Source organism: Triticum aestivum, chromosome 4A (genome assembly GCF_018294505.1).
Source record: "Triticum aestivum cultivar Chinese Spring chromosome 4A, IWGSC CS RefSeq v2.1, whole genome shotgun sequence".
Classification (NCBI taxonomy): domain Eukaryota; kingdom Viridiplantae; phylum Streptophyta; class Magnoliopsida; order Poales; family Poaceae; genus Triticum; species Triticum aestivum.
Window position 1 is genome coordinate 571,481,915 of NC_057803.1, and position 17,386 is coordinate 571,499,300.

Here is a 17,386-nt window from a genome sequence, read left to right on the forward strand (position 1 = left end):
ATATGGCCTTGGGACTTTTTGCATAAAAACTTAAAAACATCAACACCATATGAAATATCCATGCAAAAAGAACGCCATATGAAATACACAAGGCAAGAGTAAAACAATACAGTTTACAAAAAGCCATTGTTTACACCGTTAACATATTTATTTATGTTCTTCCGCAAAAAAACATATTTATTTATGTTAACGGAATATTTTTGTATCCCATCAACTCTCACATCCTAGTTTTTCCCAAATTTGGAGTGTAAATAAATAAATCGGAGGGAGTTATTATTGTGATTGCTTGATATTAGCTAGTTTTGATTAGGAGTTGTTTGATTTGATTGAAAATGTGGCTCAAATAAAACTTTTGGCATTATTCAGAACCCTAAATTTTCATTTGGGAATTAAAACCAAAAGTTCGAGCTCACAAAAAGGTTGTGACCTTGTTTAATTTTTGGTTGGAAAATAATTTCCATAAATCCCTATTTTTTAAACCCTAAAGTCATTTGGCAATTAAATTGAACCATAAATATTTAGGGAATAAATTGATATTCCAAAAATAGGGTGACAATAAATATTTTATGTAGGCATGAAAGTATTTTTATTAAGCCCAAATTAATATTTTGAGCTTTTTTATATTTCCCAAAAAGAATTAAAGTCAATTTTATTTTTGAGTTCATTCAAAAATCAAAAAGGAATTATTCAAAGGAGGGCACCCGCATCTCTCTCTCTCTCTCTCTCTCGTGTCTCTCTCTCACACCGCCAGGCGGAACCCGCACGTTAGCTCCAGCCGTCGTCAAGCTCTCGCCACTTTTCTCGCACGCACGACGCTTTTCATTTTAAGGTTCTTTTTTTTGCGTAGACACGGTGTTTTTCTTTTGTTATCTTAGTTGTTCATTGTCCATCTTAGTTGAGGTCCCCCAGATGACATATAATCTATGTTTATTATTTTAGTTTCTCAGTACATGTGCTTCATCTTCTTAGTTTTCAGAATGCTCACTTTTCACATTTGTTTGTCATTATTCAGTTTTTCGTTTTGTTCATTGCTCATAGAGTTTCTAGTGCTTCAGAGTTTTTAGTTATTCAGTACATTTTTTTTCATTTTCTTGGATTGTTCTTGCTTAGTTTTTCAGTATCTACCAAACCATCTTCCATGCCTAGTTGTTTTGGTAGTTTCCATGGGAGGTGTTCAGACAAATATGAAAAGGGGCAGCTGTCCGGAATGTTGATGTTGTCATCGGTACGTTCACAGGGGCAGACTATGGTGCTTTATGGGGCTGAGTATCTCAGTTCAATCAGTTTTTCTCTCTTCGGTTGTAGTCTCTCATAATCATTTTTATTTTCTCGGCCAGTTTCATTATGTCGGTTTCAGTTTCAGTCCTATCTGTTTGTCCTTATCTCAGTTTCAGTCTTCTCTATTCCTCATTATGTCAGTTTCAGCTTCAGTCATCTTCAATGCAGGTTTCTTTCAGTTGTTCAGAGTTTTCTTCAGTTATAGTAGTAGATTTTTGTATTTAGTGTTCACTCTTTTTTTTCAGTATTCCGTTTTTCATTTTTCATTCTTCATTCATTGTCTATTTATCAGGGCCGTCGACAAGGGGGGCCAAAGTGGGCGACCGCCCAGGGCCCCCAAATTCCTAGGGCCCCCAAATCGCAGTTTTGTGTCAGGTTGAAAAAGGCCCAGCTTACCTGCCTGCTGGATCATCCCTGATGTACGACAGCGCCGTAGCGCAACCCCAATCGAGCAGTTCGCCTCCCGCCGCCAGACGATGACAGCGCCGAAGCGTAGCATAACCCTAGTTCAGAAATTCGACTCGCGCTGCCGGATGACAACATCGCCGTGCAACAATTTTCTGTAATCTGCGCCTTCTTTGGCCGCCTCAAGTTTAGGCCTCTCGATAATGCATGTACCACCGTATCCATAGGTAACTTCCTGCTGTTCCTACTCTGCTCCTATCGATAATTAGTTAATTATCCATGATTGAATTACTTGTCTTGCTCGCATAACACTAAACTTAAACTGCGACGTGCTCTTAAATTTTGGTTTTCAGAATTGATTCCCGCTGAACATGTACTAGCAATACTGTAGTTATGCTATCAGGTTGTCTGCAGGACAGTCCTGACTTTGTGCATGAAACCTCCAATGAATCATCGATCTATTCATTATTCATCAATTGATCATGTATTGTAGCTCGTCTAGCTGTTGTTGGCAGAGCGTACTTTTGTTCTCCTTTTGTTATTACCCTGATGACATTTGTCCATCTATCATGTATTTGTTCTCAAATCATCGATCAACCATGCATTTCTTTGATTGTTTCAGATAGAACTATTTTGAGGATAGTTGCTCATACAAGATTTCGAAGATAGTTGTTCATCCGAGTTTCAAGGTTCGCATTCTTTTGTTCTCTTACCTTGGTAAGCCTAGAATACATGTAATGATGCTTTTCAGTAGAAGACGATGTTAGTTTTATTGCTTTAGCAGTACCTTCAGTACTTTAAATTCATAATTGATGTATTTTGAAATTATATGAAATAACACACAATTAAGAAATTGAATTAAATGAAAGTATACTTTAGTTGTATTAGCTATATATGTTTAATGTTTGAGCCTTATTTTGCGTTTCGTCCCGGGGCCCCAAATGTGTGGGGACGGCCCTGCTATTTATTTTCAGTCCCTCGGTCTGTCTTGGGGGTAGGACATTTTGGTTTGAATCTCCTTGTTCATGTTCTGTTTTCCCTCTTGCCCTGCATCGAAACCCCCAAACGGATTTGCATGCACATTGAACATCTATGGTACTAGCAGTGCACTACTTGAAATAGATGAAGGCGACAACAACGAGTAGGCATCATTTTCGTCAGTTATCGTCAGTAGTTTCAGTGTTAGGTGTCATTTTCTTCAGTCATGTTTTGTGTGTTACCATGAAGGAAGGTTAGTTAACTAGTTTAGCAAGTTTTCAGTTGGTTTCCAGTCTATTTACATGTCTCATTTCACTACTTTACCCATCATATTTATCTCTTCCTTTTTAGTCCTTCTTTTCTCGGTTATTATTTTCCATTTTTTCCAGATTAGATACACGCTGGAAACGAATTGAATAGGGTGTCAGTGGTGTTGAATCCCACCACGATCAGGTACATGCTTTTGAAATTCAGAGATACAACTTTCAGAGCAAGATCATTTTTGCGGTCTACGCAACAAGCCTGCCGACATTCGTGTCGCTTCCGGTGGCTTTAGCAGCCAAGAAGGAGCTGCCTGTTTTCGGGGCTGGGCTCAAGATGGAGCTTTTTGGGCTTGAAGGTTAGGAAAAAAATCTAGGAAAATAGTGGTCATTAAGTTCTGTTCAAGTTCAGTTTTTGCGTAGCCAGGTGTAAGCCGATTCTAGGCGGCGAACTCGTGATGATGGACGAGCGCAGGGTGGTGGTGCCGTCTGGCGTCATGGTAGGGACGACCGATCCACTTTTATCAAGGGGGTGTAAAAACGTACTGGGGTAGGGGAAACACCCAATATGTATTCATAGTATATTTACCTTTTATAGTGAATGTTGACCTATAATTTTGATCATTTAAAAAAATCAAGACAAAACGTGGGAGATCTATTTTGTGGGAAGGAGTACTACCAAATACGGAGTACTCTACCACTAGATCTTTCCCAAAAATAAATACCACTTGATGTTAATTAGTGTGTGGATATCTTGGCCATGGGATAGTAATGAAATCACTTATTTGATGATGGTAAAGTATAGCAAGATATTCTACAGTTGCATTTCTTTATACCTCTTTCAGAACTGCACTGAAGGCCATCGTAAGCTCATAATGGCTGCCTGGTGCATCTCAATTTGCTTTAGCAACACCTTGTGAGATGGCTGGCCAATGTTTCTCAACTTGCTTTAGCAACAATTAGTGACGGCTTCGGCTTAACCTCAGGAACCGAGTCCACGTTGATGACATGGTTAACATCTGCTGCCCAAAAGCTTGCCGTTTTGATGTCATCCTTTGTCATCAACTTGGAGTAATCTTCATGGTTGTACACTACATTGTTCTTCCCTCCAAACTCTACAGGAAGGACTTCTGGATCAATGTGGTTGTACATTGTCTTCATGCTCTCCTCGTTCTCCTTGTACACAAAGTTAAGTTTCTGGGCCGATTTCGGGTCAATCAGGACTTTGAGAACCTGAGAGCATTTGAAACAGTTAAGCTGGTAAACAAGTATGGTACCTTTTTGTATCGATCTATAGCTGTTTTTTTTAAAAGAGCTTCATGGATAAAGCAACACTACATTTACGAAGAAAAAAGGCCACACCTTAAAAGAAGCCTCAAATATTTTGGGCGGATTGAACATAAATGCAGCTGAGAGTCTCTCCGGGTAATGGTTTTGCACGGTACTTATACTCTCTCTGGAAGTCTTGAAGGGACTTCTATGGGCCAGTGTCCATCCTGTGAAGTCTATCAGCCACACCATTTTGTCTTGACCTTGAGGCAGGTTGAGGGCTGCATTCTCCAAGGTATATGTAAGATACTGCAACTGCCCTTCGTGAGATGATGTATTCTGAAATTGTTTTACAAAATAAAAATACAGGTGAGTTCTAGCTAGGAGACCGGCGGTTCCCAAGCTAGCTAGGAACATGTTGAGTTCTTACCTGCTTTGCAGGTCTCATTACGATCACGGTTCTCCCCTCTCTATCTGTGAAAGGTGCCCTGTACATTTTACCCGTTTCTGCTTCTACCGAAACGTCCGGCTGAATTGAAGAATAAAACAATTAATGAGGACATTAGCTACTTGATGAATGCAAGCAAGGAAAATGAAAATTAAAAAAAAAATACCCAGTGAATATCCTCAGGCCTCCTGGCTGCCCTCCACTTGAGACTTTCTTCAAGCATTTTTCTAGACTTGTCAACATTCCAGTTGCGAGCCTCGAGATATCTTACCAAGCATGCTTCATTGCAATATTTTTCTCCACAGGCGGACAAAGGCCCAAGTGCAGCTCTCAGTTCCTTGATCTGTCCCCAGGAGATTGTTACATTATAGAATTGATGAGAAAATAGCAGACATGTTTGAATTAACAGAATAGAATAATAAATACTCCCTTCGTTTTTGTACACAAGACCACTATCCCATTTTTCATATACCAAGAAAATTATGATAACTAATCAATAGCACAATTAATTATGTGAAAAACCTCTCATGATTCAGGCTAGTATTTAAACATGTTGCACGTGGTGCCTCTTTCTCTATGGCTGCATGCAACATTTGCATTAATAAGCATCATCATACAAGGCAAAAATCTAATTGATTTTTCTCGGGAAGGGATAGAGGCATTGTAGAGATGCAAATTGTATTTTTGAAAGTGGCCTTGTATATAAAACCAAAGGGAGTACGTGTGAACCTTGTATGCTTTATACAGATAACGATGAACAATAGTTGAACCTTGTATCTGTATGCGGTTGGAGCGGGAAGCCAGGGAGGTTTTTACCTAATATGGGTGATAGCATAATCTCTGGATCGGTTCACCACCTCCTTCGACATAGGCATAGTGTCGGTCTTTTATTACTTCTTTGTTGCTGATATGCTGGTTTTTATCTTTTCTTTTGTTAGACTGTGTGTTTGGCTCTGTGCATCTTAGCTATATAGAGACTGGATGTTGTTGATAATGTATCCGCTTAATGCTACATTTTAAGTTAAAAAACGCCCTTTATTAAAAAGAAGGAACAACAGTTCTCTGTGACAAGAACTTATATTTTTATCACTGTAGTCCCCTTACGAGCTTCCAGTCAACTGGAAACACAAGGGCTCCTAAGAAAGCTCCTGGAGGCTCTGGTTCAAAAGGGGACTATGGTGATTCGGTTGCAACATACAGGTATATGTATAACTGGATGAAAAAAATGCTTGGTCAGACATTTCATACTCCTAAAATTCTACACCCTGTGATTTTGTGCAAAACAAAATTTCAACTAGTAGACTACGTGAACCCTGAATTGTTAACAAAACACTATGCCAAGTAAACCACATTTTGCAAATGGTCATTATCATCAGAGGGCTTGACCATCCTTGCAAGGAAGTATAAGAAGTACTTTCTCCGTTCACAAATATAAGATGTTTCGGATATTTCAATATGTTCTACACAGACTCAATGAGTGAACAAACACACTAAAATGTGTCTATATTCATCCAATTCGGAAAAGTTAAAATATCTTATAATAGTGAACGTAGGAAGTAGATTATGCAGCTGGATTGTTGCATTTTATATCCCTTTGAGCAAAACAACATATACAACTGCAAAAAAAAAACCTATGTAAGGGCATCTCCAATGCCGTGCCATAAAACACCAACAAATGTCTGGGCCATTTTTTCCATCCAATGTGGTGATGCATATGTCCGCGAAAAAGTCTACACGTCTGAATTCCCGCAAATTGGATGCAAAGTTGGGGGAGGTTTGTGGGGAGTCTGGACATCCCCCACATAGGACTCAAGATACCCCGGCCCACCCAAAACCCCACCAGAGCCCACATCTTTCCCACGCCATCCCTCCCCCATTGCTTTGTGTCCGCTCCCTTCCAGGCCAACAACAATGCCGCTGTACCACCTAGCCACCCGCCCAGGCCTACCTCCGCCGCTCCACCCGGGCACCAAGCCCGCTTTACATATGCTACCCCCCCCTCCCCCTCGTTCATCTGCCGCCCAGGTACCCTCCGCTCCTGCACCTGTCGTTCACACTGGACACCATGCCAGACAAGTGTTTGTCCAAATGACATAGCCAAATTATTGACAATTGTTTTACTTTGATACTTTGAAGCAACCACGATGGATTCGGAAAACAAGTACTTCTACAACAACTTCATGGAGCCGTCCTCGTCAGATGAGGGTGAATATGATGCTGAAAATGCGATGATGTAGGTGGCCCAAGTGGATGTGGAGAGTGCGGAGCATGTTTTGAATTTCAACGGATCAATCAAGGGACATCGAGTGTTGAATCTGAAGAGGTCATGAGGGCATTTGACGCTGATGGACGACTACTTTGCCCCTGATGCTCTATTTGTGGACAATTTTTGTCTGCACTTTGGGATGCGAAAAAATGTTTTTGATTGCCTCTACAATGGTGTCTGGGCCTATGATGACTACTTCAACTTGAAGAAGGATGTCACCGGAAAAATTGGATTCTCTGGTTACCTATAGTGTATGGCTGCATTGAGGATGCTGGACTATGGCACAACCACAGATTCGTGGGACAAGTACCTCCGGATATCTGAAAGCACATGTGTAGTTGCTATGGTTAGGTTTTCTACTGCACTGGTCAAGGTGTTGGACTGCAGTACTTGAAAGAACGAACTGTCGCAAACACTGAAAGGTCATGGCACTCTCAGTAGCAAGAGAGTGGCCAGGTATACTCGGATCTCTTGATTGAATGCACTGGAGATGGAATAACTGCCCATATGTTGTACAAGGGCAATATCACAGTTATGTCAAGAAGCCCACCATCATTCTTGAAGTTGTTGCATCACAAGACCTCTGGACTTGGCACACTTTCTTTGGCATGCCTGGGTCACAATGACATCAACATGCTGCAGCGGTCTTCATTGTTTGCTAGGTTGACTGAAGGAGAAGCTCCTCCGTCCAAATGCATCAACATATTTGGCATCGAGGAACTCATGTGCATCTTAAGAATGGTCTGATTGAGTATCTATGAGCGTTTAACGGGGACAACTAGAACATAAGTTGAATTCAAGTTTGACTTTTTTTTGAAAACTTAACTTTTGGATTTTAATATTTAAATTTGAACTTGTGTTGCAATTGAATATATTCAATACTCAAAGAATTGTGCTCATCTATAGTTAGTTTGAATGTTGCAGACTTTAGATAAAAACATGGGTGGATGTTTGATGGACAAGGTTGGATGGTCGGCTCCCGTATCCGTGTCTACAAATGAGTCTGGATGCGTCTGCGGATGGATAGTGAGTCTGATTTGGGGGACGGCGTTGGAGATGCCCTAACTGTGGAGTTGTGCATGCATAAAACCGAGAGTTGTTATCATGGAGAAAGAAAATATTCCATGACAGGTGAACATCAATTATAGCAAAGAGATGAGAATAACCTGTTTGCGTCCCAATAAATGTATGTGTGAGAGAAAGTGAAATAGTGACCCTTATTTCACATCTTTCAATCTACTATTTGGTTAAATTAAGTTTATAGTTTGACCATTTTCATTTGATAACAAATGCATATAAGGACGAAGCGCGAGACAGGCAGATGCGACCACCATGAAACTTTTTGTTAAACTAGCAGCCATGAAATTTGCATGATAATAGCTCCACAAGGAAACAGAGTATGATATCGTTTCTCAAAAATACCTTTGCTTGTCTCTGCTCAGCATCATCTAAATCAAAATGAGAAGCTTGCTTTCTCCAAAACATGTTTTCTTCAACTCTCAATGATGCTCAACCTTTAAACAAAAAAGGCATTGGAGCAAAATTAGGTAACAGTTGCCAACCCTTGTGTAAACCCACTTCAAATGTTTGAGTAGAGTGCAATTACATTTTAGATAGTACTTCCAAGAAAACACCAATTTATATGAATGCATATGTATTCAAGAACTATCAAATATCTATTGAAGAACAAAAGAATTTGAAATGATGGTCAATTAATATACATGCTAGATTCTGCACAACTGGTATGAATGCATATGTATGGAAAATATAATTTCTTGTTTGACCAGACTTCCAAATGAGTTTATAGTGGCTTTTGAGAGAAACATAAACCTAGACATGATGAAAATGTCAATATTGTGAAAGTTGGTTGGAAATACAACGAGAGATGCGTGTTACCTCACTTTGTTTTGGTATTGTAAAAAAGTTCAACCATGGTACTATAAAATGCCAATTACAGTTGGTTACAAGGTGATAATAATATCCCCCTCCGTGCCGAATTTTTTCGAAGTTCTAGCTTTATCCTAAATCAAACTTATTTAAATTTGACCACATCTAGAAGAAATATATTGATGTCAATACCAAACAAATGCTAGATTCATCATGCAATATTTTTCCACACTATAAGTATTTGATGTTATAGATATCAGCAATTTTTTCTATGGGCTTGGTCAAATATAGAGAACTTTGACTTCAGACAAAGCTAATTCAAAAGATTTGAAACGGAGGTATTAGTTTGAATTCTAGTGTGCTACTCCATTAATTTTATCTGTCAACATGTGGGGCCCACATGTCGGTTCTATCTTCTTCCTCTAAAATTCCCCCCATGGAAGATCTAGATCAGGGGTTGGGGGGAAGGTGGACGGCGGCACAGAGCCCCCACTCCTGTCCGTCCTCGCTCTCCCCGCAACGGCGCTCCCCGCCGCCGTCTCCCGCCTGGAGGCCGCTGTCCCGTGGAAGGCGCGCAGCTACCTTCCCCGCGCCGTCCCGTCGGCCTGGTGGTCACGCACGATCCTCTTCACCCAGCCGCTGCCGCCGGCCGTGGACTCGGCAAAGGAAGAGGAGCGGAGAAGGTTGCCCCGCCCCCAGCGCGTGCGCGTGGCTCCGTCTGTCGATCCAGGCACGGCCGATGGGGCGTGGCGCCCTCTGCAACGCCATGGTGTGATGTTCGTACTAGCTAGCAGAGTTACTGCGACATGAAACAGAGAATGAGGTGTTCTTGATGGATGGTCTCAGAGACAAGCGCAAGCTTTATCAATCACCAAGGGCAGGGAATATAAGCCGAGCACGAGTAGTTCAATGCATCATCAGAATATGAATGGGAAAGAACAGCACATCAGTTGTCAATCCAGCAGCAAGACAGCAAGAACAGGGAATGAAAAGTGGATCAAGAAAAATCTCCGTACGTACCAGGATCGACCGGGAGAGGAGAGGAGCCCCAGGGAGACGGACCAGGCCTGCGACTATGACCAAGAACGTGGGATTGCGAGATTTACCGACGCAATGCCGGCAAGACCTGACCTGCACAGGCGTCGCTGGCTGGCGTTATTAAAAAGGGAGATGCCGAGAGAGTTGGAGCGGGAGCGGGAGCGAGGGAATAGTCAAAGCGAGGGAGGAGTTGAGGACGCAACACCGAAACGAAGCCTTGGATTGGATCTGTGGAATCACGCAATTGGTGTTGATGTTGCGGTTGAGTGTCAGCTTGTGGACGGTGAAGCGCTCTGGGGAGTAACATGCCGGCATCGCTGGCATGCGCCAAAGGGCTTTGGATTCTTCAGTGCGTCAAATTCTTGGCCAAGGGAATATGATTTTGTTGTGAGATCACTTATTTGGGGATAGACTAGTAGTAACTATTTTTGTAACATCACAAGCGAGATATTCTGCAGTTACATTTATTTATCCAAGCATCCTCAACATATCTATACATTCCTCTTTCAGAGCCGTACCGAGAACCGTGGCAACGGCTTACTGAAGCTCCTCAACCAACTTTTGCAATAACAGATAAGATGGCTGGCCGATGCTCCTCAACTCGCTTTAGCAACAATTAGTGACGGCTGCGGCTTAACCTCAGGAACCGAGTCCACGTTGATGACATGGTTAACATCTGCTGCCCAAAAGCTTGCCGTTTTGATGTCATCCTTTGTCATCAACTTGGAGTAATCTTCATGGTTGTACACGGCATTGTTCTTCCCTCCAAACTCCGCAGGAAGGACTTCTGGATCAATGTGGTTGTACATTGTCTTCATGCTCTCTTCGTTCTCCTTGTACACAAAGTTCAGCTTCTGGGCTGATTTCGGGTCAACCAGTACTTTGAGAACCTGAAAGCATTTGAAACATTCAAGTTGGAAAATAAGTATGGTACCTTTTTGTATCGGTCAATAGCTGTTCTTAAGAAATAAATGAAAGTGCTTCCTGATAAAAATGAGGCATGCAAGACTACGTTTATGAAGCGGTAACTTCCGAAAAAAGCCTACACCTTGAAAGAAGCCTCAAATACTTTGGGCGGATTGAACAGAAACGCAATTGAAAGCCTCTCCGGGTAATGGTTTTGCAGGACATTCATACAGTCTCTGGCAGTCTTGAAGGGGGTCGCATGGGCCAGTGTCCATCCTGTGAAGTCTATCAGCCACACCATTTTGTCATGACCTTCAGGCAGGCTGAGGACTGCATTCTCCAAGGTATATACAAGATATTGCAACTGCCCTTCGTGAGACGATGTATTCTGAAATTGTGTAAAAATGTTATACATGTGAGTTCTAGCTAGGACAAGCAAGCTAGAGGGTGACAGTTCTGAAGCTAGGAACATGTTGACTTCTTACCTGCTTTGCGGGTCTCATTACAACCACAGTTCTGCCCTCTCTATCTGTGAAAGTTGCCCTGTACATTTTACCTGTTTCTGCTTCAACGGAAACATCGGGCTGAAATGAGGAATAAGACAATTAACGGAGAGTTTAGCAACTTGATGAATAGAAACAAGGAAAGTGAAAAAGAAAAACTACCCAGCGAATATCCTCAGGTCTCTTAGTTGCCCTCCACTTGAGACTTTCTTTCAGCATTTTTCTAGACTTGTCAACATTCCAGTTGCGGGCGTCGAGATATCTTATCAAGCATGCTTCATCGCAATATTTTTCTCCACGGCTAGATAAAGACCCAAGAGCAGCTCTTAGTTCCTTGATCTGTTCCCAGGAGATTGTTACATGAGAGAATTGACGAGAAAATAGTAGACATCTTTGAATTAACAGATTAGAATAATAAATACGTGTAAACCCTGTATGCTCTATACAGATAACAATGAACACAAGTTCCTTGAACTAGTATTTTTTTTTATCACCGTAGGCCCCTTACGAGCTTCCAGTAAGTGGAAAGATGAAAATGACTCTGCAGGCTCTGGTTCAAAAGGGGATTATGGTGATTCTGCTGCAACATACAGGTGTATGTACAGCTAGATGAAAGAATGCATGGTCAGACATTTCGAACTCCTAAAATTCTACATTGTGGGATTTTGTGCAAAAAAAAATTGAACTAGTAGACTACGTGAACTCTGAATTGCTGACAAAAGACTATGCTTAGTAAGACACATTTTTTCAAATGGTCATTATCATCAGAGGGTGAGATGTGATCATCCTTGCGAGGAAGTATCTGAAGTACATTATACAGCTGGATTGATGCGTTTATATTTCTTTAAGCAGAACAAGATACACAAACTCCACATAACTTTGTAATCGTGGAGTTGTCTGTGCATAAAACCGAGAATCGTTATCATGGAGAAACAAATATTCCATGAAAGGTGAAGATGTAATGACAGCAAAATTAACTCATAACACAAGGACCGAGAATAAGCTGTTTGGGTCACAATAAATATAGTATGTATGTAGGAGATAAATTGACATGGTGTCCCTTTCTTCTTGATTTACCATGACATGATCTTTCAGGATTCTACTTGGCTATATTACAGTTTGACCATTTTCATTTTATTACAAATGCAACTAAGGTTGAAGCCACCACGATTTTTTTTACCTTTTCTTTTTCTTGTTAGGATGGGGGTCAACATTGTAATTTATTTACTAGGAGCCATAAAATCTGCATGCTAATAGTTCCACAAGGTAACCAGAATATGATAATTTTCAAAAATACCTTTGCTTGTCTCTGCTCAGCATCATCTGAATCGAAATGAGAAGCTTGCTTTTTCCGAAACATGTTCCCTTTAAATCAATGATGCTCAACCTTTAAACAGAAAATATATTTGGAAAAAAATTAGGTGACAGTGGCCAACCCTTCTGCAAACCCACTTCAAATGTTTGAGTGCAGTTACATTTTAAATAGTACGTGCAAGAACTATCAAACATCTATTAAAGAATAACAGAATTTGAAATGATGGTCAATTAATATACATGCCTGATTCTGCACAATTGATACGAATGCATATGTATGAAAAATATAATTTCTTGTTTGACCAGACTTCCAAATAAGTTTATAGTGGCTTTTGAGAGAAACATAAAACTAGACTGGATGAAAAATATCAAGACTCTGAAAGTTGGTCGCAAATCCAACGAGAGATGCTTGATGTTATCTTACTTTTGTTTTGGTATTGTAAAAACTTCAACCACAGCACTATAAAATGGCAATTACAGTTGCTCACAAGGTGATAATAATTCAAACTTCTCTCGTTGCTGGCGGCGCTGATTCAAACTTCTTTAAGTTTGACCAAGCCTAGAAGAAATATATTGACATCTACAACACCAAACTAATTTTGATACAATCATCAAAAAATATATTTTCACACTATAAATATTTGATGTTATAGTTTCTGGGTAATTTTTTCTACAAGCTTGGTCAAATATGGAGAAGTTTGACTTACGACATAGCTAGAACTTCAAATAGTTTGAAACGAAGTGCGTAAATATTCATACTCCAAAGTGTATATGTCTGAAGATTACCAAACAATGAATCCTACCTACCATTACTGCAAACTCTGACTAAATTATAGACCACAAATATTTGAATCCATTTCCACATAAATCAATAAGAGCATTAACTTCAAATTGTCTCTATCAGTGCAAGGCGATGGTTGCCTACTTCCCCTAGTTGACACTATCATGTACCAGTTCAGTACGTACACCAGCCAAATGTCAAGCCTATTGACGTTGTCCTAGTCACTGTACCAGACTATGAATCGCGAAACACCAGCAGTTCACTCAATGAAAAAGTACAGCCCCTAGAAAGATCTGCTGTCGATCTCCTGTAACGCACAATACGGCAATTGAAGTTGGACGAAAGGTGATAACAATATACCCTATCCATTTCAAATCATTTGAGTTTGATCAACATCTGTAACACCAAATTATTTTCTTTAGATTCATCATAAAATATATTTCCTGACGATATATATTTAACATTGTGGATACTAGCCCATTTTTGTATGAACTTAGTGAAATATATTAACACATTTTTCTACAAACTTGACTCCGAACAAAGCTATAACTTCATATAATCTGAAACGGGCCATATAAAGAGATTGTCTTGAGTTCTCCAATCCACGCACCCCCCGCTCTCGCGAAACCCTACCCTCCCGCGCCGCCACCCGCGAGGCGTCCGGGGAGGGCTCCCAGATCCTCCCGCCGCGAGCTTCCCCTCCTCCCTCCTCCCTCGCCGCCGCCAGGAGGGCTGACCAGCGCGGGCGCCGGCGGGCTTGTTCTTCCTCCGGCGCGACGGGGTGGCGCGGGCTGCTTTTTCGGGTGTGGGCACGTGGCGGCGCGGCATGGCGGCGCGCGGCCTCCTGGCGGGCGTGGCGCTGCGTGGCCGGCTGCGCGGTGGAGCGCGCCTCGCCGTGGCGCCTGGATCCGTCCGGCAGGCGGCGTGGGCGGCGGCTGGGGTCCGGCCTCAGCCTCCCGGCGGCTGCGTTGGTTCCTCTCCGTCGCGGGCGTGCGGTGGTGGTGCGGCTCGGTTGGTAGCGGTCCGGCGACCTGGTGGTGGTGGCCGGCGGTGCGCGTGGAGGTGGTGCTTCCACTTGGCGGCTCTCTGTGCGGGGAGGCAGGGGAGCGGCTTGGACAGGGGCGGCGCCGCCGACAGCGTGCCGGCTGCAGCGTGAAGGCGGGAACTTTACGGGCCTCAGAGATCCTTGCCGGGCATGTGCGGCCACAGGCCTGGTATGTTCCCGTTATTGCGTCCGGTCAGCTACCGTCATTGACGGTGGAGGTGGGGCCCTCCTGCGTGCCGACGGTGTTGCTGCCCTAGTCCCGGCTCCTTTTCTTCATTGTGCAGGCCATGCTTCACGGTGCCGTGGTGAGACAGCGTGGGTAGCTTCATGACCGGGTTGGCGCAGGGTGGTGGTCAGTTTGGTGGTGAGCTCCGGAGTGCCTGAGGTGAAGGTTGGGATCGGGAGAAATCCCTGTTGGCTTGGCCGACACCAACACGGTGGCGCATGAGGGTGCCGCCGGACCTTCCTGGAGGGCGTCGGGGCTATCCTTCCTCTCTCCTCACCGCATACCGGGGAAACCCTTGGCAGCAGCGTCGTCATCGTCGCGTCCCTTCTTGTTGGAGGTGCTTCGGAGGCTCGAAGCTTGGTGGGCGATCTCCGGTGGATGCAGCGGCCACGAGGCTTCTTCGTTTTTTGTCGATCCGCCGTTGTCGGCATTTGTTTCTCTTGTATTTTCTCTTTCATTCCTTTTGGGTGTGTCTGTGCTGCTTCCGCCCCAGCACCTATCGTTGGTTGTCCCGATTGGTTGCTTTGTATACAAAACGGGGGAAAACCCTTTTTCGGTAATTTGAAACGGAGCGAGTGTTTAGATTTCTAGCCTATTAATGCATAGTATACTTTGTGTGTCAATATTCATACTTCAGACTACCATACAATGAATCTTACCATATTGTCAAGTCCGAATGGATTGTAGACCACAAACATTTTTTGCATAAATAAGCAAGACATTGATTTATAAATTGTCTCTATCAGCGCAAAACGATGGGTGCCTCTTTCCCTTATTTTGCTATCATGCATGTATCATTTCGGCACGTACAGCAGCCAAATGTCAAGCCTGTTGACGTCGTCCTAATCACTACTGTACCACACTATGACACCGAAAACACAAGCAATTTCGCTGAATGGAAAAGCACAACCCCTAGGGAGAATCTGCTGTCGATCTCCTCTAGAAACAATCGTGGTATCTGTCAAGCAGTGCTAACAAAGGCCAAGTAAACCTATGGTAGTTGTAACATGGCACCAGGTCGGATCGCAACATCTGTTTTTTCAAATCACGTGGCCGGGAAATGCACGTAAGTGGTAAGTATTACGAAACTACTTGACGAACGACAGTCCTTGGACGATGCTTGCACGACCGATGATCCAACGGTGCAAATCCACGCATTAGATGTGATTAAAGGCTCAGCTGGCTCTGTCGTCCATAAATCGTGCAAGGAGTGTCGTGTGTGTAGCAATGCTGTAAGTATTATTGCCCGACTTTGACCTTTAGGCTGTGTTCGGTTGGCATGGTTTTGAAGGGGTTTGGCAGGGATTAAATCCCATACAAGTCAAATCCCTGCCAAAACCACTCCAATCCCCTTGAGACGGGGTGTAACCGAACAAAGCCTTAAGGGGAAAGTTCGTGGAAGCTGAAGGTTCAACACGTTACTTTTATCATTTCGATGCGCAGAAATCCCGGATCTCCTAAGGCAGCATGAATCAGAAAGAAGAAGACGGGTGGGCTCATAAGAAAATAGGCTGAAGATTTCTGAATACTTAAAGCTTTCCCCACTAAAAGATGAACATGTTCTGATGTTCATAGTTTCATACACGCAGAGTCACAGTTACATGGAACAGAGAATGACAGATTCCTGATGAATGGTTTCACAGAGACAAGCGCAAGATCATGAATCACCAAGGGCAGGGAATATAACCCGAGCACGAGTAATTGAATACATAATCAGAACATGATTGGGCAAGAATCCACCACAGCAGTTGTCAATCCAGCAGGACAAACAAGAACAATAAATGAAAACTGAATCAAGAAAAAATCTCCATGCGTACCAGGATCGACCTCGACGGGAGCCCCGGGAGACGAACAAGACCTGCGACGATGACCAAGCACCGGGGTTCCGAGAGTCCCTGGCGCAATGGCGGCGAGACCTGGACTGGCGTTAAAAGGAGAGATGTCGATAGAGTTGGGCTGGACTTTTCTCCTCCAGCTGAGTCCTGACCTCTCGGAGGGACAGAGGGAGGAGCTGGGCCGGGGAAGGAAGCGACACCGAAACGACGGCGTGGAATGAATCTGTGGAATCTCACGCCACTGCTGTTGATGTTGCGATGGGGAGGGATTTGGAGGAGCCGGCCATTAAGGGGTCAGCTTGTGGACGATGAAGAGCTTTGCGGAGCGGTTAATGACTTGCGCCAAAGTGCTTTGGATTCTGACGTGTGGGATCGGGTCCGGTTCGTAGTGGACATCGCATCCCACCAGATGTGTGACGGGGCCCGTACTGCATGCATGTGAACGGCACAGGGACCCCCAAAATATCGTCTCTTTCGGCACAGGGGAAGGTCGGCAGTCCACGATACGGTACTAACTCCGTATTGTTTGTGCCAAACTTTAACCATATATTTAAGTAAGAAAATAATAATGCATGTCACCAAAAATTATATCATTTGATTCGTATTTGAACATAGTTTTCAGTGGCATTATTTTCGGTTACATGCATTAACGTTTTGTTAGTTAAATCTAAGGTCGAAATTTAGCATAATGTGCGAACGAGACCAGTAAACCAGGACTGAGGTAGTACTTGCTATGGTCCCTACACTGTCTTGTAGGATGTGCGTCTGTTTGTATCAAAAATGCGTTTCATTGAATTCATATTTGAACAAAAATTAAAATTTATCTTTGTTTGTCGCATAATTTATATTTTGTTGATCAAATCGAAGAGCCAAAAATATATGCACACCAACAAACAAGATCCTTTCGATCTACGTTATTCTTCATCGACGGCGGTTGCTGTTCTGGT

The 17,386-nt window shown here is 42.9% G+C and overlaps 2 protein-coding genes across 2 annotated transcripts; both read right to left on the bottom strand.

Moving 5' to 3' along the window:
• Window positions 1-3,684: 3,684 nt before the first annotated feature.
• Window positions 3,685-10,091, bottom strand: LOC123087043 (phosphatidylinositol transfer protein PDR17). The gene is made up of 6 exons (XM_044508944.1): window positions 9,812-10,091; window positions 8,327-8,418; window positions 4,805-4,981; window positions 4,621-4,719; window positions 4,284-4,529; window positions 3,685-4,154 (listed from the first exon to the last, which is right to left on the bottom strand). Exons 2-6 carry the CDS (start codon window positions 8,387-8,389, stop codon window positions 3,861-3,863), a joined length of 879 nt encoding a protein of 292 aa, XP_044364879.1. The 5' UTR covers window positions 8,390-8,418; window positions 9,812-10,091; the 3' UTR covers window positions 3,685-3,860.
• A 151-nt stretch (window positions 10,092-10,242) lies between these two features.
• On the bottom strand, window positions 10,243-16,791 carry LOC123087044 (phosphatidylinositol transfer protein PDR17). The gene is made up of 6 exons (XM_044508945.1): window positions 16,422-16,791; window positions 12,536-12,625; window positions 11,401-11,577; window positions 11,221-11,319; window positions 10,878-11,123; window positions 10,243-10,719 (listed from the first exon to the last, which is right to left on the bottom strand). Exons 2-6 carry the CDS (start codon window positions 12,596-12,598, stop codon window positions 10,426-10,428), a joined length of 879 nt encoding a protein of 292 aa, XP_044364880.1. The 5' UTR covers window positions 12,599-12,625; window positions 16,422-16,791; the 3' UTR covers window positions 10,243-10,425.
• Window positions 16,792-17,386: the final 595 nt, after the last annotated feature.

What these genes read in the sequence shown, in the direction of transcription:
- LOC123087043 (XM_044508944.1), bottom strand. Translation starts at nt 8,389, where the DNA reads ATGTTTTGGAGAAAGCAAGCTTCTCATTTTGATTTAGATGATGCTGAG. An exon ending in CTGAGCAGAGACAAGCAAAG is followed by an intron (nt 4,982 to 8,326) that starts GTATTTTTGAGA and finishes TCCTGGGGACAG; the next exon opens with ATCAAGGAACTGAGAGCTGC. An exon ending in TATTTGAGGCTTCTTTTAAG is followed by an intron (nt 4,155 to 4,283) that starts GTGTGGCCTTTT and finishes AAATGCTCTCAG; the next exon opens with GTTCTCAAAGTCCTGATTGA.
- LOC123087044 (XM_044508945.1), bottom strand. Translation starts at nt 12,598, where the DNA reads ATGTTTCGGAAAAAGCAAGCTTCTCATTTCGATTCAGATGATGCTGAG. An exon ending in GACCTGAGGATATTCGCTGG is followed by an intron (nt 11,320 to 11,400) that starts GTAGTTTTTCTT and finishes TCCTCATTTCAG; the next exon opens with CCCGATGTTTCCGTTGAAGC. An exon ending in TAATGAGACCCGCAAAGCAG is followed by an intron (nt 11,124 to 11,220) that starts GTAAGAAGTCAA and finishes ACACAATTTCAG; the next exon opens with AATACATCGTCTCACGAAGG.